The following is a 26,715-nucleotide window of genomic DNA, read 5'->3' on the forward strand; positions in this document are numbered from 1 at the left end:
TCAGGACACTTTGCCTCAGCTACTATTGCTTTTCCCTTTAATTTTCCTTGAGATATTGTTTTATACTAGGTCTGATAAAGTTTGAATCTTAATCTGTTCTCCCAAGTATTTATGGCCAGGGAAGGTTGTGGGAGAGGGGCCCTTGAGGCCTCTGGGTCACTTGGTTCAACAGCTAGTCTCTCATGGCTTGTCTTGAATCCCCTCCCTAGCCCCTCGCTCCTGGGCCCGCTGCCTCACAGATATGCGTTGGCTGCGAAACCAAGTGATCGCCCCCCTGACAGAGGAGCTGGTGTTCCGGGCCTGCATGCTGCCCATGTTAGCGCCGTGCACAGGCCTGGGCCCTGCTGTGTTCACCTGCCCACTCTTCTTTGGAGTTGGTGAGTTTGTTGTGCCTGGTCCTGTTGAGATGGTCCTAGCAGGGAACCAAGAATGGGAAATGGGGGCCAGGGGAGCGCCTGTCCAGCAGGAGGAGTGTGACCTGGTTCTCATCTTCCTCTCAGCCCATTTTCACCACATTTTTGAGCAGCTTCGTTTCCGCCAGAGCAGTGTGGGGAGCATCTTTCTGTCTGCAGGTGAGTCCTAGAGAGCTGGCCTGGGGCAGTCCTGGGTTGGGTGTGTGAGGGTGCCCCTGATAGTCACTCTGGAGGAAGAGTTGGGAACTGAGGGCTCTAGTTTTGGAGGGCTGCTGACCACGGGCTTGGGGTGTAAAGAACAGCCTAGGTGTTGGGGCAGGCAGCCAGGGGAAGGGGGTGTCTCTGGCTGATGGGTGTGCAGTGCTGGGGCAGGAAGGGCATGCAGGTGTGGTCACTCGAGGCCTCCCCGTCTCCAGCGTTCCAGTTCTCCTACACAGCTGTCTTCGGTGCCTACACTGCTTTCCTCTTCATCCGCACAGGTTGGTCTCAGTCTCTCACGGGTCCCCTGGGGCTCAAGGGCCCACAGGAGTGGGTGGGAAAACGGGAATCTGTTTGTTCCAGGAGCAACAAGTTTTCTTCTCCCACAGTCCTTGAGACAGGCTGAGCCAAGGTCCTCTGCCTGGTGCGGTTTGAGAGGTGGAAGCAGAGGCCGTGTGTGAGGGTGGATGGGTGGCTGTTGATCTCCTGTTTCGGGGGATGAGGGTCTTAGCCCTGGAAGGGCCTGGGGAGGTAGTGGGGCTGCTCCATGAGCTTCTCTGTCTCCCCTTCCCAGGACACCTGATTGGGCCGGTTCTCTGCCACTCCTTCTGCAATTACATGGGCTTTCCTGCCGTGTGTGCAGCCCTGGAGCATCCGCAGAGGCGGCCCCTGCTGGCAGGCTATGCCCTGGGTGTGGGACTCTTCCTGCTTCTGCTCCAGCCCCTCACGGACCCTAAGCTCTACGGCAGCCTTCCCCTTTGTGTGCTTTTGGAGCGGGCAGGGGACTCAGAGGCTCCCCTGTGCTCCTGACCCACGCTCCGTACACACTCCTATGAACTCTCACAGGCTTCCCAGCCCCTCCCGGTCAAGGGGTACTTCAGGGGAGGAGCTGGCGGGAGGCCCCGAGAACTCAGGAATTTTTGTAGGGGATTGAAGCCAGAGCTAGTTGAATCCCAGGGACCAAGAGAAAGGAGCAGACATCCCAGGATGTGGCCCCTCCTGAAAGGGTCGAGGAGCAGCCGGGAGTGAGGGGCCACGGGGCTGGGCCCCGGACCCGAGCACTCCTGCCTCACCTGGGACTGCTGCTTCCCTGAGCTGCTCTGTCCCCCCTGCCTCTGAAAAGCTGCTCGGGGGTGGAATTTACAGAAACCCCCCAACTTCCCAGGGTTTTCTCATTGTCTTTTTGCATCAGGACTTTGTATTGGGATATTAAAGAGATTTAACTTGGGTAACATGGCCTTGGACCTTTGGGGATTAGTCTGTGTGGAGTCTTGGGAATATGCCCCATGCCCCCAGCCTGCCCTGAACACTAACCTCTAGGCAGGTCCGCCTGTGCCTGGGTCCCTGGAGCCCTGGACAGGATGGGGGCCTCTGGCTGCCCTCAGTCTGCAGTGTGCTTCCTGAGCCAGGCCCCAGGTCCTCACCATGCGGGACTAGGTGGCACGTGCAGGCTCAGCTCATCTGGGCCACTGCCTTCTACCCGGGTCAGAGTTGGGCCCGTGCCCTGCCCCCAGCGATGGAGCCTCCAGCCTCAGAGGGTGGATCGTCCACTGCGGGCCTTCCACCAGGACCTCCCGGCATCTGCCAGCCTCATGCCACAGAGGAAGCAACTCTAACCCGAAGAGGAGTCCGCCCAGGCAGCGGGGAGGGGTGGCCCTTCTGGCGCTCTCCACCTCACTCTGCCACGCGCTGTGCTCCTTTGGCCCCTGGAGGAACCCAGAGCAAAGGCCCAGAGAGCATGCGCAGCCCTGCCCAGCAACGCTGTAACTCAGGGCTCTTTCTAGAACCTGGCAGTATTTTATTTGCTCTTCCTCTTGTTTTTAGAATGGTCCTTATGTTCTCATTCCTCTGCCTCTAGGACACCTCTCCCCGCCACACACACTTTGTAAAAACATTCGTGATAGAGTATTATCTCTTTAGGTCCCATTCTAGACTTGAGGTTGTCGTGAGTCCCCTTCCCTGAGGCTGGCAGTTGAAGAAAAGGATTCGGATGTACGTCACTCCCCAGGGTGCCCCCAGGTTGGCTATGACTATACTGGCGCTGAACGGGCCTTGTGACAGGCGTGTACTGACCTCGCTGGTGAATTTTTCTCTCCCCAAGCCTGTGTAACCATTGTCAAGGAAGCCAAGGAATTGTGCACAGGCGGGTTTCAGAGGGCATGTTTGGGATCTGAGAGTCCAGAAGAGGCAGTTCAGGCCCAGCCCGGAGCCTCGGAGCAGCCCTCAGCACTCTTGGCAGGTGCTGGCAGGGGCCGGGCCCTGAGGTCAGGCTGGGGCTGTCCCTCCACGTCCTTCCACGTCTGCTCAGGAACTGCCCGGGCCCCACCCCACCACGACTCGCTTCCTGACCTCCCTGTAGGGGGCACATTAGTGACCCAGGCAGGCGGGGCTGCTGTCCCCCCCCAGGTGAGGGCACTGTGGGATAGGCTCGGGGGTCTCCTGAGGCCTGGTTGTGGGGGGTGTGGACAGGGCTAGACCCTAGGGCTCAATCCAGTGCTCCTGAGCTTCCCACACCCAAGGGTCTTGTCTGTCTCCAGAAGGCGCATCTGCATCTAATTCTGAATCGGATGGGAAGTTAGTCCCTGCTTCCCAGGGGAATAAAGCAGTGTGTAGTTGAGAAGCAAGTCTACCAACAGCCTGGGCTTGAACGCTGCCTCTTACCAGCTATGGGTCCTGGACAAGTTATTTAACCTGCCTGTGATTCCATTTCTGCGTCTATAAAATGGGCAAAAGTTGACTCCTTGAGTTAATAGGTGTTAAGTATGTAGAACAACCCCTTGCCCAGCCCAGGCTCTTAGTAACTAGCTAACACCCCATTTGGGGTGTGTATACAACAGGCACTTAAGAATCCACCTGCAGTGCAGGAGACCTGATTCAAGGCCAGGGTTTGATCCCTGGGTGGGGAAGATCCCCTGGAGAAGGTAATGGCAACCCACTCCAGTATTCTTGCCTGGAGAATCCCATGGACAGAGGAGGCTGGTGGGCTACGGTCTGTGGGGTCAGAGGCAGACATGACTGAGCGGCTGACAGTCGTCACTGGTGTCCTCGGCGCCTTCCTAGGAGGAGGGGACGGCCCCCCACTCGCGTCTGGGGCAGCCCTGCTGCCTGTGCTCAGTGGCACTAAGACCCAGAGTGGAGGGCGGGGAAGCCAGTTTTATTGAGCAAAGTTCTTCAACCTGGGCCTCAGGTCTCCCCTGCAGGAGGTAGCACCCCTAGGTCTGCTCCCACGGGCCCCAGGCCCACCTGCACGCCCACCTGCAGTCTCCAGCAAGGAGGGGACCCTTATTTGGCAGGAGATGAATACGTGAGCGACTGTCGACCGCAGGGAAAGGACAGATGGTGGGAGGTGGGAATGGACCGCCACAGGCAGTCTGTCCTGCCGTGAAGAGCCGCGGACAGGAGCTGCAGGGCCAGGCCTTCCTGGCCTCGGGCACTGGCCGGCCTGGGCCTGCCCTGGAAGCACAGTGTCCTGAAGGCAGGGGCGGGGATGGTCAGGCTGCCAGTCTCAGCGTGGTCACTCGATCTCCAGGATGAGGTCGTCACCCTCCAGCGTCATGTCCTTAGTCACGTGGACCTTGCGGACAGTGCCCTCCACGGGCGAGGTCACTACAGTCTCCATCTTCATGGCGCTGAGCACACACAGGGGTTGGCCCTTGGTCACCTTGGCCCCTGCTGCCACCTTGATGTCTATCACCTTCCCGGGCATGGGTGCCCCAATCTGGCCCTTGACGTCCTTCAGGGCCTTGGGGTGGAAGTGCATCTCCTGCAGGCAGGGCGGACAGCACGTGAGGCCTCAGCCCTGCCCGTCCCCACCACCTGGCTGGCCCGGGGCAGCTGTACCTTCATGGCCTGGGTGTCCTTGACCAGGATGGACCGCAGCTGTCCGTTGAGCTCGAAGAAGACCTGCCTCTGGCCCGCCCGGTTGAGGTCACTTATGGCCAAGGCTTTGATGTGCAGCGTCTTGCCTCGCTCCAGCTCCACCTGCAGGGAGACCGCCGGGAGGCTCAGAGCTGGGCGGGACGAGGGGCGGGCGAGGAGAGCAGCCCCTGACCCAGTCCCAGGCAGGCCGCCCACCTCCCCGAGTCTCAGCTCCACACTTGTAAAGACCTAGCTCCCCAGTCTCTTAAGGGTACTATGTGAACCCCCAGCTCACGAGGCCAGGGGACAGGCACATCAGAGCCCTGGCACCCTGGAAGTGCTGGGGTCCCTAGGGGTGGCCGCTGTGCAGCGCAGGTAGGTGCCAGAGCCACTGACCTCAAACTCCTCTGCAATCTTGGGTCCCTGCAGGAAGAGGCGCGTATTGAGGCTGTCCAGGGGGCCGAAGGTGGCAGTGAAGTCCTTGAAGTGGGCAAAGACGTCGGGGTACATGGCGGCTGAGAGCACGTCCTCCGGGGTCACCTCCTCCCCGTGCCGTTCCGTCAGCTCCTTCTCCAGCGCCTGCAGGTCCAGGGGTGGGAGGGAGGCTCCTGGCCGGCCCTCCACCCTCGGCAGGTCTTTCAGCACCTGGGATGCAGAGCGGATGGTCAGGCCTGGCTCCCAGACGCCCTTGCACTGCGCCGCCCCCCACCATGGAGCCGGGCCTTCCTGACCTTGGAGCGAAGGGGCTCTGGGAAGCCCCCGTGGGGGATGCCGATGTAGCCCTGCAGGAACTCCACCACCGAGCGGGGGAAGGACAGCTCCTCTGCCTGTGCTTCGGCCTCGGCTCGGGTCAGCCCGTTCTGCACCATGAACTGGGCCAGGTCCCCCACGATCTTGGAGGAGGGCGTCACCTGAGGAGAGGGGACCCCTGGGTTTAGGGTGCCAGGCACCTTACGGAGACCCCGCGGCAAGGGTGGGCGCGCCTGGCTCACCTTGATGAGGTCGCCCAGCATCTGGTTGGCCTCCACGTAGGCCTTCTTGACCTCCTTGAACTTGGAGCCGAGCCCCATGCTGTGCGCCTGGAAGTGCAGGTTGGTGTACTGGCCCCCTGGGATCTCGTTCTCGTACACGTCCGAGTTGCCAGACTTCATGGTGGCCGTGCAGTCAAAGGCCGCGTACAGCCCCCGGGCCCCCTCCCAGTACTCGCTGTAGTCGAACACACGCTCCAGGGGCACGCCTGCAGGGACACCAGAGGGGGAGGCTCGGGTGTGCTGAGTCTCAGAGGCCCCTCCTGGGGCCCCAGGTCAATCAGGCCTCATCGCGGACGTGGGTGATGGAAGGCCTGGCCTGAAGAGGCCACCCTGACCTCCAGGATGGGCAGGGCTGTGGCTGTGCCTACCTGTGTCCAGGGGCGTCCCTCGGGTACAGGCCACCAGGGCCCCCATGCTGGGCTGTGATGTCATTCCAGACATGGAGTCAGCCGCCACATCCACCACGTCAGCCCCTGCGTGAGCACAGGCCAGCATGGCTGCCACGCCCGCCCCTGACGTGTCGTGGGTGTGGATGTGCAGCGGGAGGTCAGGGAAGCGGTCCCGGAGGGAGCTGACCAGCATGGTGCAGGCCGTGGGCTTCAGCAGCCCAGCCATGTCCTGAGGGGAGCGGGGAGGAGAGACAGTGAGGGGCGGGCACGCAGTGTGCCCAGCGGGGGTGAGGAGCGTCACAGTGGGGAGGCGGGGCAGGGGGCAGGCTCCCAGGGGTGGGCTGGGCGGGCACCTTGATGCACAGGATGTGGGTGCCGGCTCGCACCAGCTCCTCGGCCAAGCCCATGTAGTACTGCAGCGAGTACTTGGTGCGGCTGGGGTCGGACACGTCACCCGTGTAGGAGATGGCGGCCTCCACCACGCCACCAGCACTGCCCGCCGCCTCCATGCCCAGCAGCAGGTTGGGCAGGTAGTTGAGGGAGTCAAAGACCCGGAAGATGTCCATGCCATTCTCCTTGGCCACCTCGCAGAACCTGAGTGGTAGGAGTGCTCAGGGTTAGCGCCAGCCCACCCCCTCAGCACATCCTTTGCCGGCTCCTGGCCCTCTTGCAGGCCCTGGGGAGTGAGATAAGGGCCGGGTCTGGCGGGGGCACCAGGGTGTGTCCATGGCGTGGATAAGCCTCTCTGGGGCAGCCTGGGCCAGGAGGGGTCACCCCAGCAGCATCCGGCAAGCAGCAGAGCCACCCGGTGCCAGTCACGTGCAGTGCAGCTCCGTCTGCCCGAGTCAGAAGGACTGCTGGGGATTGTTTGCTTTGCCAAAGCATGGCAGGCTGAGGAGACGGAGGCCTGGGTTCCAGCCGCAGCTCTGCACACGTGCGCTGGGGCTCGTCTGCCCTCCGGGGGCCTCCCTGGAGCCCTCCCAGTTCTCTCGTTTGCCGCCCTGGCTGGGCACAGCTACTGAGAGGCTTGGTTTCCGGCCCACTGTGGGGTGCACAGGCCTCGCACCGGGGCCCGAACGACACACCCCGCCCAGGCTCACTTGAAGACCACATTGTCGGGGTAGTTGGTGTAGCCCACGGCGTTGGCCCCCCGCAGCAGCATCTGGAATGGGATGTTGGGGACGAGCTCCCGGAGCTCCTGCAGCCGTCGCCAGGGGCACTCGTACAGGAAGCGCATGGCGACGTCAAAGGTGGCTCCTGCACCGAGACCAAGAGGCCCAGGTCAGCCCCTCTCGTCCCGGGGGCCCCGCCACGCCCCGAGGCCTAGGCCTCCAGTCCTGACAGCGCCCTGCCCATCAGGGTCCCTCACATCCTGGGGGCCCTGCCATGCCCCGCAGCCTGGGCCTCCCGTCCTGACAGCACCCTGCCCATCAGGGTCCCTCGCGTCCTGGGGGCCCCGCCACGCCCCGCAGCCTGCGACTCCGGTCTTAACAGCGCCCTGCCCATCAGGGTCCCTCACATCCTGGCCCTGACCCCTGCAGACTTTCCTTTGCTGGCCCCTTGGGACCACTCGGGCTCACAGTGTCCTCTCTGCGCCCCCCTCACAGCCCTTACCCCCCTTCTCTGTGCCACAGCGTGCCAACAGGCTGGCATCTCCTCTCTCACCCTGAGCTGCCAGGGTTTCAGCTCTGCGACCTCAGGTCCGGCACCAGGTCCGGGAGAAGGGACACGGGTCACCATTTGCTAAACCCGCGAACGCCTTGCCTTGTTCAGTTCCCACGGATTCCCCCAGGGTTCCCACCTCCAGCTTGTCCCAGAGAGTGACCCGCCTGCACTGTGGGGCCCACACCCCTCCCTCTTCCAGCCTACCTCCCCAGTTCTCTATGCTGAAGAGTTTGTTGAAGCTGTGGGCAACATAGGGGGAGATCTTTTTGAGATCGTGGGTGCGCACTCGAGTGGCCAGCAGTGACTGGTGGGCGTCCCTGAAGGTCGTGTCCATCAGCAGCAGCCCCTCATGGTTCCGCACCGCTCGAGCAAAGCCCTCGGGCCCCTCCCGTAGCAGGATGTCTCTGAAACCCGTTGGGGGTGGGCCTAGGGCAGAGCGGGGCATTAGCACCCACCCTGCAAGTGGCGGCCTCCGTGTCACCGCTGTGAGGTGGCAGAAGGGATCTCACCTACCTATGGGCACCACAGGGACGATGGGGTCCGTGGGGCTGGGGCTGGCCTTGACGGGGATCGGAGTAGTTGGGCCATTCACCATGACGTGTCCTGGGGAGAGAGTGGGCGAGGGTCAGGGCAGGCTGGCCCAAGCCTGAGTCAAGGGCAGAAGTTAGAGTGGCTGGGCCTGGGGCTGGGGGCACTCCTCCAGGACCCCGGGTCTTCCAGCTGGCCCCTGTCCTCTCCAGAGCCAGGGCCTCCTGGGTCAAGGCAGTGGGGACCTAGTGACAGCCACACGGATAGAGAAGCAGCCTCTGAGATCAGGAGCAGGGGCGAGGGGTCGGGGTCGGGGTCGGGGTCGGGGTGTGAAGCAAAAGAGGAGGCGCGTGGCCAGGCTGAGGATGGGGTGGGGCGGCCAGGCGGCTCTCTGGGTGGGGGCGGAAGCAAGGCATCTGGCGGGGAGAGAAGGGAGACTCGGGCGGACCGAGGTAGTGCAGCAGCTTCTGGGCCCGGTTCTGTGCGGGCCGCAGCTGGAACAGCTCTGGGTTCTCGTCGATGAACTGCGTGTCCACGGTGCCTGCCAGGAACTGCTGGTTGTTGAGCACATTCTGCAGGAAGGGGATGTTGGTCTGCAGGACAGAGCGGGTGGGAGGGTGTCACCATGCAGTTTGGCCAGGGACAGGAGGGGCTGGACGTGCCGCCCCGGGGGCAGGGCTCCCCAGGCTGCGGCGCAAGCCTCCCCGTGAAGTGGCGGTCCTGCCCCGCCTCACCACCCCACCCCGCTCCTGGCGGAGCCCCCAGGCCGTCAGGGGCCTGAGCCCACCCCCTTACCCTGCTCGCCTTGGAGCCTGTGCTGAGTCCCAGGTCCCCACTCCTCAGGGATCCTTGGATTCAGCCTTTCCTGCAGCACCACCCCTCCCCGCCATGCTTCCTCAAAGGGGCCCCAACCTCCAGGGACCCCACCACCGCACGCAGCACGCGTCCCCGCTTCCAGTTAAATCCACCTTCCTCCTGCCAGCCACACCCGCCGGGATGCCTTCTCCCTGAGCTTCCAAGACTTTTCGCTCCCCTCTGCCTCCTCCCTGGTTCCCCTGGGGCTCCTCCCACCCCTGCAAGACGGGGGCTGTCACTCGGCCCCTCCTCCTCACCCAGCACTCTGTCCCGGGGTGGCCTGTCCTGGCCACCAGCTCCAGACCCCACGTGGAAGTGCCTCCTGGGCACCTCTTCCCGAGTGCTCCTCACACAAGCTCTTCCAGTCCCAAGTTGGCCTGTCTCCCCCAGGCCTCCCCTACCTTCCGCTGCGTGCCTCACCACCCACCTGGTTCCCAACACCTGCGCTCATCGCCTTCACCACTCCTGTGCCACTGGGCACCAGACGACCATATCACAGCCATCTCTGGACTCCGTGTCCCCTCGGCCTCAGGCCGTGCCTTCTGCCGGGCTCTGCCGGCATGGCCACCTCTGGTCACTCCAGACTTGCTCTGTGCGCTCACACCGCCCCGCCTGCTAGCTGAGCTCCTCCTGGAGGCCTGAACTCAAAGACCTTCCCGGTCCTCATCTCCCGCCCTCACGTGGAGCCGGACACTCCCTTTCTAGGACTCCACAGGACCAGCTGTGGGAAAGCCTCGCTCAGCCTCGTCATTTGCAATGCTCTCAGACCCGGGAGCGCTTTAGAGGCAGGGGTGCCGTCTGAGGGGCTGATGCCCACGTGCTCTGCGCACAAGGGCCCTCCATTCTGCTCATTAAACAGCTGGGTGACAGCGTGAAGCCATGGCAGGGCTGAGCCCTACCTAGAGGCCAAGCAGGGGTGGGGTGGGAGCGCCTGGGAGCCCGCGCCGCGGGAGCTGCCCCAGGACATGACTTCGAGGTTAGTGGACGTGACTTCAATGTGTGTGTGCCTGCGGCTGTGGCCTGGCTGTCACTTCAGAGAAGGCAACTTTGTGGGTTGCACACGCGCGATCCTCTGGCACCTTCGATAGGAAGCCCAGGCCCAGCAGGCCCCAGGCCCTGAGGCTGCTCTGAGAGATTCTTCCTGTCCCCAGGGCTCTCGTCTCCTCCCCTACCAGCATCCGTGGCAGCCACCGCAGATTGGGGCTGGCCAACATTGCCTCATGCCTGCCGGGTGTGACCAGCCTGCCTATCTGTCCCTGAGACTAGTCTGTGCTCCTCCTAAAATGGGGACATTTCAGCTGTGCCAAGGCATGGAATCTGAGACAAGAAAACCAGTTCAACCAGCTAAAGAACCTAGCGCATCCTAGGGGTGGCAAGGATGCTAAGAGGCCTCCACGTCCCACCCTGCGTTTCCCTTGGGTAGACCCCTCCTCCTCTGTAATTTCTGGAGGATGTCACGCCATCCGTCCTCCGTGGGGGAGTAAGCTCCATGCGGGCAGGCAGACCCCTCTGGTTCCAGATCTATCCTAGCTCCCCGCCGAGCGGCACGTGGTGGATGCCATTAACGTGTTGAGAGTGAATAAAAACGTTCTTGATGGGGAGAAGGACAAGGGAGTATCTGATGCCACTGAGCAAGAGGTGACCTGGGCAAGGATCCAGCGCCTTCATTTTACAAATTCAACAGCCGGGGAGGTCTGAGGAGTGGCAACAAAAAGCATGCTTTCCAGCTGCCTGAGCCCCTCACAGGTCACCTCCTCTCTTCCCCTCTCACCCCATGAAGCACCAACAATCAACACTCCTTAGCCTGAATAAGAAAACTGGCTCAGTGGTTAAAGAACTTGCCCAAGGTGACCGGGTGTACCAGGCACGATTAGAAATCCAAGCAAATGGAAACCCACTCCAGTATTCTTGCCTGGGAAATCCCATGGACAGGGAACCCTGGCGGGGTACAGTCCATGGGGTCGCAAGAGCTGCACACGACTTAGCGACTAAACCACCACCCCTGTTTCCCTGAGTAGCCTGAGGGCTAGGAGACACTTGGGGGAGGTGGTAACTTCCTTGTTTCCCTGCTGGGCCCAGACGAAAGACGAGGGTGCGCGTTCTGCTTCAGAGCTCTCAGCGCTCCCAGCCGAGCCCGATCTCGGAGGCAAAAAGCGGGGAACTCGACCCCGCCCCCGACACACCGCGGGAGCCCCGTCTCGTTCCGGGCCACTCTTCCACGGAAATGGCCCGGTAGGAACAGAAGGGGAAGGAGGGGCCGCGGGCCAGGCCAGGACCCCTGACGCACAGCTTCAAACGGCGTGCCACCGCCGGCCTGCCGGGAAAGCGCGCCGCGCAGACCAATCGGGCCGGAGGCGGAGACCGGTTGGTTCCCGAGCTCGCCCGGTGGGGCGGGGAGCCAGGGACGAGGAGGGAGGGGCCGGCAGCGGGGGCGGGGCGCGGCGCCAGCCCGAGGCCGAGCCCTCTCCGCCCCACCCCGCGGGAGCCCGGCCGGGGGGCATCGCCCAGCCCACCCCTCCCCCCGCAGGGCCCGTGCCTGTTGGGGACCCTCCACGTGACTTGGTGATGCAGAACGGTTATGACCTTCACCGTGTGTCTGTGAACGCGAGGGTCCCAGCAACAGTGCGGGTTTGCACCCGGCCCTGCCGGTGGGTGCGGGGATGTGTGGGAGTGTGGGCATGTGTGGGTGTGTTGGGGAGGGTGCCCAGCGACATGTGACAAAGACTCTCGTCTCTGGGAGATGGTGAAGGGGCCCGCGAGCTGGCGCTTTGTCTGCCCGTCTGCAGAGCGACGGTTCGCGCAGCGGCAGCAGGCGCCCGTGCGGTGCAGGATGCCGGGGCACCAGGGTGGCCGGGGGCGCGCGCGCCTGTGCCCGGGTGAGTGCGCTGCGGCAGCACCGGGGGGCTGCGCTGCGGGTCCGCGCCGGCCCGGGCCTCGGGCGTGACCAGGAGCCACCCGTGGGCGCTGCAGTGGCCGCGTGTCCGGGTGACCTCGGGAGCCGGCCTGGACCCGGGTGGATCCCCGCGCGCCCCTCCCCGTCCGCTCTCCACGTGCGTGTCCGCGGTGCGCGTGCTCGTTGGCGCGCACCCGCCTGCCTGTCGCTGCCGCCGCCGCCGCGAATCGCTCCGGGAAAAGGTGCCGGGAACCGAGTGAGCCGGGGCCGCGGGCCCGAGCGCCATGGGCCGGAAGGCGCGCGGAGCGCGGCTGGTCAGCCCCGGGCCTCATCCCCGCGGGAGAGCCGCCTGGAGTCGGCAGGGGCCGGCCGGGCCCACGGGGAGGCCGGCCCGCGCCCCCTGAGCTACGGACACCAGGTGAGGGGCCGTGGGGGGAAGTGTGGGGAGCGGCCGGGGAGGGGCGGGGGCCCCGGGAGGGCTTGGGGAGGCGCCTTAGCCGGCGGGGGAGGGGATGGCGCCGAAGGGATGCTGGCGAGTCCAGGGGACGCCAGGGGAAGGAAGTTCCGGGACCCTCCCTGCGCTCCCGGCCACCTCCGCTTCCTGCTCACGCCTCACCTTGTCCCCAGAGCCTGGGTTCCCTCTCACGGCTCGGGAAATGTGACCTTTATTCGGGGGGCCTGGCTCTGCAGGCCCCAGCCTGATCTCAGCTTTGGGGGACCCCTTGGGCCTTTGACCCTGACCCCACCCCCAGGCCAGGCTCTGGAAGCTGCCCCCCCACCCAAGATCGGCCTGGGGGCAAGTGGGCAGTGGTGCCAGCCCCACCTGTGCCTGGGCTGTGGCCCTTCCTACAGGGCGCTCGCCATGGCCCCGCCACTCCTGCTGCTGCTGCTGGCCAGTGGAGCGGCCGCCTGCCCACTGCCCTGCATCTGCCAGAACCTGTCGGAGTCGCTCAGCACCCTCTGTGCCCACCGAGGCCTGCTGTTCGTGCCGCCCAACGTGGACCGGCGCACGGTGGAGCTGCGGCTGGCCGACAACTTCATCCAGGCCCTGGGGCCGCCGGACTTCCGCAACATGACCGGGCTGGTGGACCTGACGCTGTCCCGCAACGCCATCACCCGCATCGGGGCCCGCGCCTTCGGGGACCTGGAGAGCCTGCGCTCCCTGCACCTGGACGGCAACAGGCTGGCGGAGCTGGGCGCGGGCAGCCTGCGGGGCCCCGCCAACCTGCAGCACCTCATCCTCAGCGGCAACCAGCTGGGCCGCATCGCGCCGGGCGCCTTCGACGACTTCCTGGGCAGCTTGGAGGACCTGGACCTGTCCTACAACAACCTGCGGCAGGTGCCCTGGGCCGGCATCGGCGCCATGCCCGCCCTGCACACCCTCAACCTGGACCACAACCTCATCGACGCGCTGCCCCCGGGCGCCTTTGCCCAGCTCAGCCAGCTCTCCCGCCTTGACCTCACCTCCAACCGCCTGGCCACGCTGGCACCTGACCCGCTCTTCTCCCGGGGCCGCCACGCTGAGGCCTCGCCCGCGCCGCTGGTGCTGAGCTTCAGTGGGAACCCCCTGCACTGCAACTGCGAGCTGCTTTGGCTGCGGCGGCTGGCACGGCCCGACGACCTGGAGACCTGTGCCTCCCCGCCCGGCCTGGCTGGCCGCTACTTCTGGACGGTGCCCGAGGGCGAGTTCTCCTGTGAGCCGCCCCTCATCGCCCGCCACACGCAGCGCCTCTGGGTGCTGGAGGGCCAGCGGGCCACGCTGCGGTGCCGGGCCCTTGGTGACCCAGTGCCCACCATGCACTGGGTTGGCCCCGATGACCGGCTGGTGGGCAACTCCTCCCGGGCCCGGGCTTTTCCCAACGGGACCCTGGAGATCGGGGTGACGGGCTCCGGGGACGCGGGGGCCTATACCTGCATTGCTACCAACCCGGCCGGTGAGGCCACGGCCCGTGTTGAACTGCGGGTGCTGGCTCTGCCCCACGGAGGGAACGGCAGCACCGAGGGGGGCCGCCCGGGGCCCTCGGACATCGCGGCCTCAGCCCGCACGGCCGCGGAGGGCGAGGGCACGCCCGAGTCGGAGCCGGCCGTGCAGGTGACGGAGGTGACCGCCACCTCGGGGCTGGTGAGCTGGGGGCCGGGGCGGCCAGCGGACCCCGTGTGGATGTTCCAGCTCCAGTACAACAGCAGCGAGGATGAGACCCTCATCTACCGGTGAGGGGGTGCTCTGCAGTCCGGGGCCCCCAGCTTGGGAACTGCCCTCCTCTGAGCTGGCTCTGCCCCCTCCAGGGAGGGCTGGCCACCTCTCCTGCCTCTGCTCTCTCCTGGGGCTTCCGTGCACCCCTTCTCAGCTTCCGAGCTGCCTGGGGGTCGTGGGGGCTGCAGGGGGAGGGGAGGGGGGAAAGGGGGAGGCTGTGCCCTGCATGGTCTCAGGCGAGGCTGGCAGGCGGGGCCCAGGGTGCTGGCGTCTGTGTTTTAGGCGCGCGGGCTTAGCCACTCGGGCACTGCTGTGTGATTCTCCACAGCCTCTGAGGCCGGCCCGGGGTAGGCCTGGGTGTTGACGGGCACACCTGTCTGCCCTGCACCATCTCCAGGGCCACACGTGCCTGTCTGTTTTCTCTGCCTTCTGAAGTGAACACACAGGCTCCTGTGGGCCTAGGGAAGAGGCTCTTCAGAGCTGGGACCTGGGGGCGTGTGCTTGGGGGAGGGCAGTGGGCTGTGAAGGGAGCTTCAAGGCCTTGTGGCCCTTGGCAGGGGGAGGGGGCGGGGACGGGGGCTTGGACCCCAGGCCTGCTCTCTGATCCCCTGCCCTTGCCTGCAGGATCGTCCCAGCCTCCAGCCATCACTTCCTGCTGAAGCACCTGGTCCCGGGTGCCGACTACGACCTCTGTCTGCTGGCGCTGTCACCCGCCGCTGGGCCCTCTGACCTCACTGCCACCCGGCTGCTGGGCTGTGCCCACTTCTCCACGCTGCCAGCCACACCCCTGTGCCACGCCCTGCAGGCCCACGTGCTGGGCGGGACCCTGACTGTGGCCGTGGGGGGCGTGCTGGTGGCTGCCTTACTGGTCTTCACTGTGGCCTTGCTGGTTCGGGGCCGGGGGGCCGGGAACGGCCGTCTCCCCCTCAAGCTCAGCCACGTGCAGTCGCAGACCAACGGAGGCCCCAGCCCCACACCCAAGGCGCACCCCCCACGCAGCCCGCCGCCTCGCCCCCAGCGCAGCTGCTCCCTGGACCTGGGGGACAGCGGCGGGTGCTACGGTTATGCCAGGCGCCTCGGAGGGGCCTGGGCCCGACGGAGCCACTCTGTGCACGGGGGGCTGCTCGGGGCCGGGGGCCGGGGGGCGGGGGGCAGCGCTGAGCGGCTGGAGGAGAGCGTGGTCTGAGGGCTGGGAGACCGCCTCGGGGGCGGAAGGTACAGGCGGGCGGCCTCCTGGCCTGGTGGGTCAGCGTGGCCAGAGAGCCCCCCCCCCGGCCCTCCCCTCGGTGCCTCAGGCAGGACAGGGGCCCTTGCCCTGGTTCTGGCCTCCAGTCAGGCAAAACAGGACAGGTCTCTGTGACAGGTGCTCACGGCCTCCAAGCGGGGGCTGCAGCCGCCAAGTGGAAGTCTTGTTTGTCTTTATAATAAAATTATTGGGGTCACCTCAGTGCTAGTCTCCGGTCTTGTCCTGCCCGGCTCCCTGAGGGGCCTGTGGAAGCACAGACAAGCGGGGTCAGGCAGGGGCTCCCAGCCCTGTGGAGGCGGCCCAGCAGCCTGGGTGCCCGCGGGCCCTAGGGTGCCCCAGAGAGCAGGCGGCTATGTGCCCACATCTATATGCAGAGGACGCCCCTTCCTGGAGCGTGCAGCCAGGACGCTCGCCTGGCGTGGGCATCAGAGCGTGCAGGGCAGCAGCGGGAGCCCGTGGGGGACGGCCCAGCTCTTCCGGGCAACGGGACCTGGGCTGGTAACTCAGAAAGTCCCCACTGGCCCCTGCTGGTGACAGCATCTTTCCCCATTGGCCAAGGTGCCTTCAGGATTTGTAATGTCAAACCAAAGGGGCTGGAATCGTACCGCCCTGCTCTCGGTCTGGGACCCCCGGAGGGCTCCTGTCAGGGGTGCAGGCCCCAAGTGGGGCCTTGGCTCTCAGCTGCTCCCGACGCCCCTTTGCTGGACACCCCGGGGCAAATACCAGGGGGTACCAGGCCCCCATGGCCACAGCTCTGGTCCCCACCTCGAGGAACCAGGCTCGGGGCGGCGTGCCCTGCCCTGTCCCACCCTCTCCGGGCCCACGTCCCCACCAGCCCATGGCCCAGACGGCCTCCTCTGGGAGCAGCCTTCAAACAACCACTGCTCCCAAGCGTCGGCTGGGAGGAAGCTGCAGACACACCCCAGGCATGCGTGGTTCTCCGCTGGTGCCAGGAGCACCCAGGCGCTTTGAGAGCATGCAGGTGCCCGGGCCCCGCTGTGGAGGGGGGTGTGGCACCCCAGCCCACGGGGCTGTACCTGTGCTGAGGGGTGGTGCACCTTTCTGCCTAAGGCCTGCTGTGCCTCTGATGGGGAGCCTGGTGAGAGCTGGTATGGTAAGGTGCGCGTGTACGCGTGTACGCGTGTGCCGGCTGAGCTCACACACGTGTGCGTGGCGCTGAGACACACGTGTGCCTGCCCGCCCAGCCCCGGAACACATACCTGGATGTGGCCCAAGAGAGATCCTGGTTTAAATGAAGTGAAACAAGGGCTTCAGCCAAGAGGAGCAGGAGAGCATGAGCCGTGCCAGGGCAGTGCGGAGGGCGGCAGGGCCGGTGCCCGGTCTGGGCACGCACTGGGGGGGCACTGGGGCCCCAGCTTGCTGCCAGCCTCCCACCTTCCTTGGCCTCTGTGGCCCTGGCTCCCTCCTCCACCTTCTGGCGCGAAGGCAGTGGGAGCTTGGGAGCCCCCTAGCCTGTCGGATGGGTGGACAGTCCTCTGGCCCGGGGTCACCAGCAGGACAAGACCACAGGGGTGGGCAGGCGAGGGGTGGGGTGGCCGGGCCCCCCACTCACCAGTCACCTGGCCCGGAGCAGCCCCAGATGCGGCCTGCCACCATGCCACATCCTGGCCACATGTGCAGGAAACAGCCCCTGACCGGGTGCCCCAAGGCTCCTCACGGAAGCACAGGTGCCCCAGCGCCGGGAGACAGCCCTGTCCTGTGAGGCGGGCTGAGAGGAGCCACTGCCCCGTGGGCTCCTCCCTCCCGCCTGCTTTTTGAAAAGGTGAAGGGGATGGAGCAGGGCTGAGCGAGGACAGCGCTGCCCACGTGGCCCAGACCCGGCACCCAGCCTGGACCCAGCAGAGCGGGAGCCGCTGAGAAGGCAGGGGCTGCGGGGTGCCGTGTGCAGTGTGGGGACTTGGGGGGCAGCTCCCCCACCGTGGGCTGGACAGTGTGGTTCCCTGCCCCCGGCCCTGCAGCAGGTCTAAAGTGGCGTATGCCCAGGGCAGGCCCACGGCTATGCGGAGGCACTGGCCTCGGACACAGACAGCCTGCACAGTGACTTCACCTCCAGCTATGGACGCGAGTGGCAAGGACGACCCAGAGGCCAGGGGCATCTCGGGCCTGCAGCCGCTCACCTTCACGCCTCGGACTCGGAACTCGGCCAGGGCTCTGCTCATCTTGGTGGCGGCCGTGGGGTGGTCCTTGCCGTGAGCGATGACCTTGACCAGCAGGGAGTCGTAGTGGGGGGAGATGACGGCGCCTTGGAAGGCAGAGGCGTTGTCCAGGCGGATGCCCATGCCCTCCCCGCTCCGGAACACCTGCGGGCAGAGGTGGCCCAGTCAGGTCCAGGTCTGAAGCCGGAGTCGAGATGCGGCACCCCCGTGGCCCCAGGCTGGACCAGCATGGGCCAGCAGGGCGCCAAGAGTCACGCACAGGTGACCCCCAACTCTGGTTTGAGGAGTTCTGCTTCATTTCTGCCAGCACCCCACCGAGGGGCACCCCACCGGCTCTAAGGGCCACAGTCACGGTTTCCTCCTCTCTGAGAGAGCTGGCAGGGTGGGGAGCATGGGCCCCGCCAGCCCCAGGCTCGAGGCCCCGCTCACAGGGCTGACGCGGAGCCAGCAGGACACGGATGGGCCAGACCTGCCACCCGCCTGCTTGACCAGCCCTCTTGCCTTTCAGATTCATTTTTTCATTCATTCAGTCCACAGCGCGTGTGCCCACCTCACGCCAGGCACTGGGGACACAGCAGCTAAAACAGAGGCCCTGCTTGAGCAGGGCTCCCAGCCTGCGGGTCGAGGGGACAGATGAAGGAGGAAATACACAGACGAGTGACCAGGGTGCGGCAGGACGGAGCCAGGCAGGGGAGGCAGGCCGAGGGGGCCCTTAACATCCAGTGACAGGGAAGGCCTCGGGGTCCCCCGCCTCCCCTCCCTGTCAAGAGGGAGACGGAGGAGCAGTGAGCCGATGAGAAACGCTGGGACCAGACGCAAGGAGACGCAAGTGAGCCCACAGGCCGACAGGGAAGCGAGGGCGGCTCAGGGCACGTTCAGGGGCTCCCGGGAGTCCCACAGTAGAGACTCAGGGTGGGGGAAGGGGCTTTGGCTGTGAATGCCTGGGGTGGGGGCCTCGTGAGCAGCACCAGCCAGGGAGACGGGGAGCGGGAGGGACAAGCAGGGGGCCTGGGGACACGCACTGCACCGCGTTTCCGTGTCTAAGGGACACAGCCTGTGCTCGATAAAAAGGAACTTAATAAAATATTTAAGCGTGAACACTCAGCTGTGAGCAGGAACTGTCAGCTAAAAATATTCTGTGGTAAACCAGGCTCGGAGGAGCCAGGCCTCGGAGGTGGAGCTGGAGCGGGGCTGCCCCTGCCCGCCGAGGGCAGGCTCGATGCGGGCGCCCGCTGGACAGCGCTCTGGCCTGGGAGCTGGCCCCAACCTGTGGACCTGGATCCTTCCAGAAACAGCCTTGGCAGCAGCTCTGCCTCAAGCTGAGCAGCTGATGCGACTCTCAGAACCAGATTGCTCCCCGCCCCGCCCCACCCCACCCGGCCGCCCCAGTCTCTCCTCTCGGGCTCAGTGACTGAGAATCACCCTCCTGTCCCCCCGCCGGTCTGCTTCCCCAGAGGCCTGGGCAGAGGGGGCAGCGGGAGGGCCGCAGAGTGCTGACTTGGGGCCAGAGGTATTGTTAGCCGGGGCGTGAGGCAGGGCCAGGGGCCAGGGGCCAGGGGCCCCAGCCAGCCCAGAGGCGGGGGTGGGGGGAGCCCCCCAGGCCCTCTCTCAGCCCCTGGCCCCCCATGCCCCTGCTCGGTCTCCTCCCTGTCCCCACCATCTCCCGGACTCCCGCATGCATCCCTGACGGGTCCCCTGGCCCAGCCCAGCCCCTCCGCTGAGACCTCCGGGTCATCATCCCTCGTGCGCCTGGCTCCTCCGCCAGGCTGAAGGCCGAAGCCAGCGGGACTGCTCAGTGGGCAGCGAAGCTTTGGGTCCTTGTGAGACGAGTCGAGGACCCTGGGCTCTGTTCCCAGGGATCCCGCACTTGGCTCCACCCAGCTGACCTCCCTGTCCCAGCCGGTGGCCTTTCTGGCCTCCATGGCAGCCTCTCCCAGGAATACTCTACCCTTTAGTGCTGGACAGCGCCTGGCTCCCGCGTATTCTAAGTCAGCTTCCGATCAGCTCCAGTGAGGCGCCTCCTTCACTGCTGGGCCCACAGGCTCCCTCGTGCCCCCCAGAGAAGCGCCTTCGCGCAGACCGAGCCAGGCAGCGGGCTCCGGCGGAGGCAGCCTACCTCGATGCGGCCGGTGTCGGGCTGGAAGCTGCGCGCGGGGTCCTCGGTGGTAACCCGGCACTGGATGGCACAGCCGTTGATGCGGATGTTCTCCTGCCGGAGGCCCAGGTCAGGCAGGCTCCGGCCCTCGGCCACGTGGATCTGGGCGTGGACCAGGTCCACACTGCAGGTGGGGAGAGGGACGGGGAGGGGGCCAGCATGAGGCCCCTGGCCCTGCCTGCTGGCCCTCACCAGCCTCCTCCTGACCATGCCCGGCTGGGAGCCCTGCAGGGTCCGCCTGAGGAGGACAGTGGCTGGAAGAGCAGCTGAGATGTTAGCAGCGCCCTGGGCTTGCCCCCCAGCTCCTCCCCCAACTCTGCCCTGAGCCCTCCCTGTCCCCCTGCCTCCCCCAGACCCTCCCGAGGTCAGACCCTCCCTCTCAGAGCGGTACTGCTACTCTGTATGTGGTGGGTGGGGTGGGGGTCGGTTTGCCAGAGAACAGGTCTGTAATGAATGAATGGGGCCGCAGCTAATGGAGGCTCCACACTTGTGACCATTGTGGTCAGGTGCCACCCTCCTAGGACCTGCGTTGCAGCTAGGCTTGTCCCCAAGACCCCCCACCCTGCCCCAGAGAAGATCTCAGAATACAACCTCCACACGAGCCTGGTTTTCTAAGCACACCCTCCCTGACTGCCATGCTCCTAAGGACAGCAACAAATTCAAGTGGAACAGCTGTTAAAAAAGTCCGGGTTGTAAATTTATTGTCACTGAGGCTTGTGGTAAGGACAGCCGGGAAACGCCGTTGGCAGACCTTCCTCAGTGTTTGTACGTCAGCAGCGATGATGATCACTGCATCGCTACGCGTCCACGCCGTGGACTGTGGCTGTGCCCTTCCCAAGCTTCACCTCCACAGAAATGCTCTGAGAGCCGCCAACATCCCATCAGAGGACGAGCCCGAGGGTCAGAGAGGCTGCAGCCCAACCAAGCTCTACGCGGCTTGTGACCTGGGAGGAACCTGCGCCCGAGTCTGTGTCTCTCTGACACAGAAGAACCTCTGCTTGGGAGCAAGCAAAGAGCTCGACCCTTAGCAGGACCGACTCAGGGCAGGCTCAAGATTGACGAAAAATTTCCAGCATCGTGAAGGGGAAAGTCTCACAGGGCCAGAGGGTGAGGCTGGAGCATGTGGTCAATCAGCCCTGACCTGGAGACAGGGAGGACTCTGGGGGCTCTCACACCTACCAGGTGAGGGCAGGTGCCCCAGCAGCATCCTCAGTCTCAGGTTGGATCAGAGGTTGAAGAAGGAGCTGTCAGGAAAGTTCCATGGTGGGAGGGACTGGCCCAAGGCCAGGGCATAACACTTCGACGACTCAACATACGTATTTTGAAACGAAGAGAGGCCATATTAATTGTTTATAAAATGGGCAGGTTTTTTGGGGAAATGTCTCTACGCAATGCTTGTGGGAGGACCAATCGGTACAGGTGATCTAGAAAGCTCTTTAGGTGGTGGTGTTGTTCAGTTGCTAAGTAGTGTCCACTAGTTGGTCACTCTCTGTGACCCCATGAACTGCAGTGTGCCAGGCTTCCCTCTCCTTCACTCTCTCTCTAGGTGAGATGTTGCTTATTTATCGCTCAGGTAATCCTACTAAAGATGCGTGTCCTCAGAACTCTTCAGAGAGGTGGGCAAAGATTTAGGCCCAAAGATGTTAAGTGACACACCCTTAAAAGCCACAAAAGTAAAAAACCACCTGATTGTTTAAAAATAGAGGACTATGGAGATCAGTTGGAAACCTCCCAGAAGATGGAACAGTGTGCAGCCACTTCCAAGAATTGAAAAAATAATGGGAATGCCTTAGACAAATATGACATTTGAAACGTAGAATAAAAGTCATATACAAAACATCTCAATTGTGTCAAACTACTTATACAGGTAAGTAAATAAAGATGGAAAGAAACCAAACGACTTAGCGTGGGCTTAGGAGATACAGCACAGGGCTTGAGAGGACCAGCTGTGCGACCTCGGGCCACTCTCTTAACCTCTCTGAGCCCCGGTTTTGTCATCTGAAATTGGGGCTGACTGATGCCTTGGGGATGCGCAGCACACAGAGCCGCCCACTGGGAGCCTCCCAGCGTCCTGGTTCTGAGCAGTGGGGCCTGAGGCCTGTTCGTTTGCTCCCTTGTACAAACTCTCACAATGGCATGTGATGCTTGTATAATAATACTTTTCATAAAAAACAAAGTACACGGGTCCCTAACTATTCTCCATCAGTGGACAGTGAGCTCCCCAGGAACCCGCGACCGGGTCTTACACAAGATGTGGGAGACGCCCTTCCCACACCCGCCCTGGCCCGGAGGCCGCCCCGCCCGCCCCGCCGGCCACGCCCCTGCTCACTCTGTGATCTCCTCGGTCACCGTGTGCTCCACTTGCAGGCGCGAGTTGACCTCGATGAAGTAGTGCTTGCCGTGCCTGTCCACCAGGAACTCCACGGTGCCCGCGTTCTCGTAGCCCACCTGTGGGGCGGCCTCGTTAAGCAGGGGTCTGTGGTGAGCGCCCAGTGGGGGCGCAGGCTCACCCACTGGGCTGCTTCCATAGTAAAACAGACTGGCCAACCCCACCCCACCCGACGGCAGGCAGAGGGCCAGCCCTGCCCCCGGGGGGTGAGCGCCCAGCCCCCGCAGCTGGGCCCGGCCTGGACGTCTCCCCAGGCCTCCTGGGAGCCTCTGAAGGCTGCGCCCAGCTTGTCCAGGTGAGACCTGAGCAGAGCTCCCACCGGCCCAGACGCTACCCTCGCCCCCAGCGGTTCCTCAGCTTTGGGACATGGGCCCCACCCGTGTGTACCCTGGCCTCTCCTGGATCTTCCTGACGCTTAGAGGGTCTTCAGAAAGCTCCCCTCAGCTTTACTCCGCCATCGCCTCTGGTTACTACCCAGAGACACCATCTGAGAGGGACCTCATCGACAGATGAGGCTGTACCTCAAAACGCACGCCTCATTCTAGCTTCACTTCCAGTCCCACCAAAACCACACCCTAGACTTCACTCCCTCAAATCTGTTCTAGAATGAGACACTTCATAAACCAATAAGACCAAACTCAAGGCAAGAAAACTCCTATGAAGGAAGCAAAACCTCAACTATAATCAGACCCTAATCAACGCCTCATGTTAGCCATGACTGGAGCCTCACTGGCTCTCTGTTTGGGGAAGGTCCCAGCAGCGTCTGTAGTCTGGGGCCTGGGCTTCCCGGGAGCCTGAGGGGGCTCAGCCCTGGAGGAGAGAGGCCCAGGGGCCCGCCAGGCGGAGGGGACGGCGGACCTGAAAATACGCCCCCTCAGGGCTCTGGGAGGCCGAGGCTGGGGCAGGGTGCCTGGCCTCTGAGTAGGGCTGGGGTCAGGGGTACCAGAAGAAGAGAGAGCAGGGCCCCTGCTCCAGCCTGGCCAGCCCATGGGCGCTCACTCCGCAGCCCCCAGAGTGCAGACAGGAGGCGGCGGCCTTGGGGCGTGAACGGGGTGCAGGAGACAGGATGCCGGGGACGGTTGGGCATGAGTGAGGAAGAAACGCCTGAACACTGTTCCTTAATCCTGACGGAAGCCCCTGCTGCCCCCCGGAAGCTCGGTCTGTGCTGAAGGGCGCTGAGGCAAGGCCAGCGGCTCTCTCTCTCTCCCTCCTCCTCACGGCCCTTCCAGTCTCCAGGCCTGGCCTCTGGACCCAGTGCCTCCGCGACCGCACAGCACAGATCCCAAGGGCCTGGCATCAGCCCTCCACCTCCTGTCCTTCCGGAGTCGGTCACCCTGGGCCTCCCTGCCCTGCAGCAGCTGGCCACCCTGGGCCCCCGTGACCGCCAGGTGTGAGGCTGTGTCCGCGGGAGCTCAAAGCGAGCCAGGAGCGGGCTCCTTGTCTCCACGTGGGGAGAAGGCCACTGCGCCGTGGCTCTCAGCTCTGTCCCCTGCCCCTCACCTGCTTTGCAAGCTTGACGGAGTCGCTAGTGAGCCGGGTGCGCAGCTGGGGGTCCAAGTGGGCAGCCGGGGCGATCTCCACCACTTTCTGGTGCCGCCGCTGGATGGAGCAGTCCCGCTCGTAGAGGTGAAGGATGTTCCCGTACTGGTCCCCTGGGATGCGGTAAGCCGGGCTCAGCCCCGGGGGGTCTGGACACCCCAATCTCCAGACGAGCACCATGGCTGTTCAGCACTGCTCCCAGGGTGGCTCAGCAGTGGCTCCAAACAGCACACCAGGCCTCAGGTCTGACCAGCCCGGCACCCGCAGCCCACCTTCCTGAGAAAGGTCCCACAGAGGGAGAGCTCCGGTAGCTTTCCCAAAGCCCAGGAAGACCAGGGCCCCCACTGCCTCATGCTGCCGCCCCCGGACGCCCTACTCACCCAGGATCTGCACCTCGATGTGGCGTGGCTTCTCGATGAACTTCTCCACGAACAGCGCCCCGTTCCCGAAGGCGGCCAGAGCCTCCGAGTAGGCCCGGGTGTAGTTCTCCTCCAGCTCCTGGGAGGGCAGGCGGGGGCCCAGGAGACGGTGGGGCCTGAGCTCTGCCTTCCCCCCAGCACCCCTCCCCCTGGTCCCTCTGCAGGTGGCCGCCCAGCCTCAGCTTCCGCTCACCTCGTAGCTGTGCACGACCCTCATGCCGCGGCCCCCGCCCCCGTAGGCGGCCTTGAAGATGATGGGGAAGCCGTAGGTGTTGGAGAACTCGTGGGCCTCGTGCAGGGAAGTGATGGGGGCATCCGTGCCGGGCACCACGGGCACTCCTGTTGGCACACAGGCAGGTCAGGCCACAGCCTGCCAGCCCCACCCAGACAGCCCCTCGCGGGAGCTAGGCAGCCCCCACCCTCACCTGCGGCGATGGCGATGGCCCGGGCCTCCACCTTGTCGCCCATCTTGCGGACCACCTCGGGGCTTGGCCCAATGAACCGGACCCCAGCATCCTGGCAGGCCTGGGCAAAGTCGGCCCGCTCCGACAGGAACCCGTAGCCCGGGTGCACAGCGTCCACGTTGTTTTCCTGGTGGCGGGCGGGGGTGGTCAGAGGGATGAGCACCCCTCAAAGCCCTTCACACAGCCCCCCAGCCCTGTGGCCCTCCCACCTGCCTCACCTCACTCGCTCCATTCACTCGCTCATTTACTCATTCACTCATTCATTCCTCACTCATTCAGTCCCTCGTTTGCTCATTCATTTGCTTAGTCACCCATGCACGCAGTCAGTCATTCATTCACTCAGTCACTCATTCATGTAGTCACTCACACATTCATTCACTCATTCATTCACCTTTTCACAGGGACTTTCGGCCAGGGAGCACTGGAAATGGGAGGGAGAGCCGGGCAGGCACAGGACCCAGTCTCAGCTCTCAAGAGTTCCCCATCCCCACCTAGCCCCCTCACCTTGGCGACCTTAATGATGTCTGGAATGTGCAGATAGGCCTGCACCGGGGCGAGACCCCGGCCGATGAGGTAGGCTTCGTCAGCTTTCTGTCGGTGCATTTGGCCCGTGTCCTGCTCCGAGTAGACAGCCACCGTGCGGATGCCCAGCTCCGTGCAGGCCCGGAACACACGGATGGCGATCTCGCCTGGGGGTGGGCACAGGGTAACAGGACAAGAAGTGATCCTGGGGTCCCAAGAGACGCAGCAACAGGGGCAGGAAGCTAGGGCAGGCTCCCCCCGTGCTCACCTCTGTTGGCCACCATGACCTTCTTGATGGGCTTGTACTCCAGGCGCCGGACATTGGGAGAGGCAGCGGTTGCGGTGGAGGTCCGGCGGATAGCCAGGAGCCTCAGGCTCCCCCGGACAGTCTGAAACTTCAGCATCTAGGGAGGGAGGTCAGAGCCTGCTTAGAGCAGCCCCACGGCGGCCAGCACCACCGCTGCCTCAGTTCCTGGCCAGACCCAGCATTCCCTGAAGGCTGACCGGCTATAGCGAAGGGAAGAGAGTCATCCCCAACTGGCATCCCAAGCTCACCCTCATACTCTCATACTCTGAATCCTAAAGCACCACACTTCAAACTTTTACAACAATTTCAGAGGCCAGCAAGCAGCCCTGCGTGACTGCAGTGTGTAAGGCTAGTGTCAGTCCAGGCTGCCCCGGGCTTTAGAACCTCCGGCCCTACGCTGACCCCTTCGGCCCTCCCTCAAGGTCTGTCTGGCTGGGCAGGGAGGGTGACAGTGGAGCTCCCCAGGAGAGAAGCTGCAACAATGTGCCCTCCGGAAGCGCAGCCTCTGCTCAGATAAAATGCAGATTTCTTCAAACTGCAGGAACTGTCCTTTCTACAAGGGCTACTCAGTAAATTAGTCATGAAAGCCAGCTGAGGGCCAGTGAAACCGGCCAGTCACAAAAAGACAAATACTGCGTGATTCCACTTAGATGAGGTTCCCAGAGTCACCACATTCACAGAGGCAGACAGCGGGAGGGTGGGGGCCAGGGGCGGGCGGTGGGGGAGTTAGTGTTTAAAGGGGACAGGGTTTCAGTGCCGCAGGACAGCTAGGCCCAAGCGCCACACCCGCTGAGCCCGCGCTCTGCCGCTCCTGAAGTCCACGCGCTCTAGAGCCCGCGCCGGCAACAAGAGAAGCCACCTCAATGAGAAGCCCACGCACCGCACGCAGAGCCCCCCTCTCACCTCAACTGGAAAGGGCCCACGCGCAGCGAAGAAGACCTAGCGCAGCCACAGATTAATTAATTCATTCATTAAAAAATAATAAAGGGGACAGAGTTTCCATTCTGTGAGATTTAGAAGTTCTGGAAATGGCCAGAGGTGACGGTTGCACAAAGATGTGAGTGGATGTAACGCCACTGGCCTAACTATACACTTAAAATCAGTTACGAGAGCAAATTACATCACACACATTTTTTCAGAATGAAAAGAATTTTTAAAAAGCCAACAGGGCAATCTCCCTCCCAGAATGCAAAACATCTTCAGAGATCGACCATACCCCTCATTTCACAAATGAAGAAAACCAAGGCCCGGAAAAGCTTTAAAAGATGTGGTCAGAGTCACACAGCTTTTACAGCAGAGCCCAAACTGGCATTCGGTCCTTTTCGCCTGCTCCAGGGTCTCCACCCAGCTAAGCCTGTCATCTATTTCTTCACAAAGTTTAAATGCCTGACTCATCCATTTTAAGTAAGAAACGCAATAAGCAACCCTGGTAGCTCAGGTAGTAAAGACTCCACCTGTAATGCAATGCAGGAG

General features: G+C 63.8%; 3 protein-coding genes across 30 annotated transcripts in view; 2 read left to right on the plus strand and 1 right to left on the minus strand.

Annotated features, from left to right (window-relative positions):
• RCE1 (Ras converting CAAX endopeptidase 1) overlaps nt 1–1,847 on the plus strand; it is a 108,004-nt gene extending 106,157 nt beyond the window's left edge. For 14 of the 18 annotated variants that reach the window (XM_061407112.1, XM_061407109.1, XM_061407105.1 and 11 more), the window contains 4 exons: nt 210–377; nt 501–572; nt 830–892; nt 1,186–1,847. In XM_061407112.1, coding sequence (XP_061263096.1) covers nt 210–377; nt 501–572; nt 830–892; nt 1,186–1,421 — 539 coding nt within the window. In that variant the 3' untranslated portion in view covers nt 1,422–1,847. Of the gene's footprint in view, nt 1–209; nt 378–500; nt 573–829; nt 893–1,185 lie in introns of those variants that run through there. The other 4 variants (XM_061407104.1, XM_061407106.1, XM_061407101.1 and 1 more) reach the window with 4 other exon arrangements.
• A 1,897-nt stretch (nt 1,848–3,744) lies between these two features.
• The window catches only part of PC (pyruvate carboxylase), a 102,830-nt gene continuing 79,859 nt past the window's right edge, over nt 3,745–26,715 (minus strand). For all 10 annotated transcript variants that reach the window (XM_061407095.1, XM_061407091.1, XM_061407093.1 and 7 more), the window contains 20 exons: nt 25,204–25,339; nt 24,918–25,102; nt 24,375–24,540; nt 24,143–24,288; nt 23,911–24,028; nt 23,492–23,643; nt 21,932–22,050; nt 19,564–19,726; nt 17,409–17,591; nt 8,531–8,675; nt 8,068–8,157; nt 7,759–7,980; nt 6,990–7,146; nt 6,243–6,483; nt 5,869–6,118; nt 5,462–5,706; nt 5,201–5,380; nt 4,866–5,114; nt 4,452–4,592; nt 3,745–4,374 (listed from right to left, as the gene is read on the minus strand). In XM_061407095.1, coding sequence (XP_061263079.1) covers nt 4,126–4,374; nt 4,452–4,592; nt 4,866–5,114; nt 5,201–5,380; nt 5,462–5,706; nt 5,869–6,118; nt 6,243–6,483; nt 6,990–7,146; nt 7,759–7,980; nt 8,068–8,157; nt 8,531–8,675; nt 17,409–17,591; nt 19,564–19,726; nt 21,932–22,050; nt 23,492–23,643; nt 23,911–24,028; nt 24,143–24,288; nt 24,375–24,540; nt 24,918–25,102; nt 25,204–25,339 — 3,537 coding nt within the window. In that variant the 3' untranslated portion in view covers nt 3,745–4,125. The remainder of the gene's footprint in view (nt 4,375–4,451; nt 4,593–4,865; nt 5,115–5,200; nt 5,381–5,461; nt 5,707–5,868; nt 6,119–6,242; nt 6,484–6,989; nt 7,147–7,758; nt 7,981–8,067; nt 8,158–8,530; nt 8,676–17,408; nt 17,592–19,563; nt 19,727–21,931; nt 22,051–23,491; nt 23,644–23,910; nt 24,029–24,142; nt 24,289–24,374; nt 24,541–24,917; nt 25,103–25,203; nt 25,340–26,715) is intronic.
• LRFN4 (leucine rich repeat and fibronectin type III domain containing 4) lies at nt 12,158–15,471 on the plus strand. 2 transcript variants are annotated; one of them, XM_061407120.1, is made up of 3 exons: nt 12,158–12,248; nt 12,683–14,041; nt 14,649–15,471. In XM_061407120.1, exons 2-3 carry the CDS (start codon nt 12,693–12,695, stop codon nt 15,208–15,210), a joined length of 1,911 nt encoding a protein of 636 aa, XP_061263104.1. In that variant the 5' UTR covers nt 12,158–12,248; nt 12,683–12,692; the 3' UTR covers nt 15,211–15,471. The 2 variants fall into 2 exon arrangements, with proteins under 2 accessions (XP_061263104.1, XP_061263103.1); XM_061407119.1 differs by lacking the exon at nt 12,158–12,248 and having other exon boundaries at nt 12,268–14,041.

Source organism: Bos javanicus, chromosome 29 (genome assembly GCF_032452875.1).
Source record: "Bos javanicus breed banteng chromosome 29, ARS-OSU_banteng_1.0, whole genome shotgun sequence".
Lineage (NCBI taxonomy): Eukaryota > Metazoa > Chordata > Mammalia > Artiodactyla > Bovidae > Bos > Bos javanicus.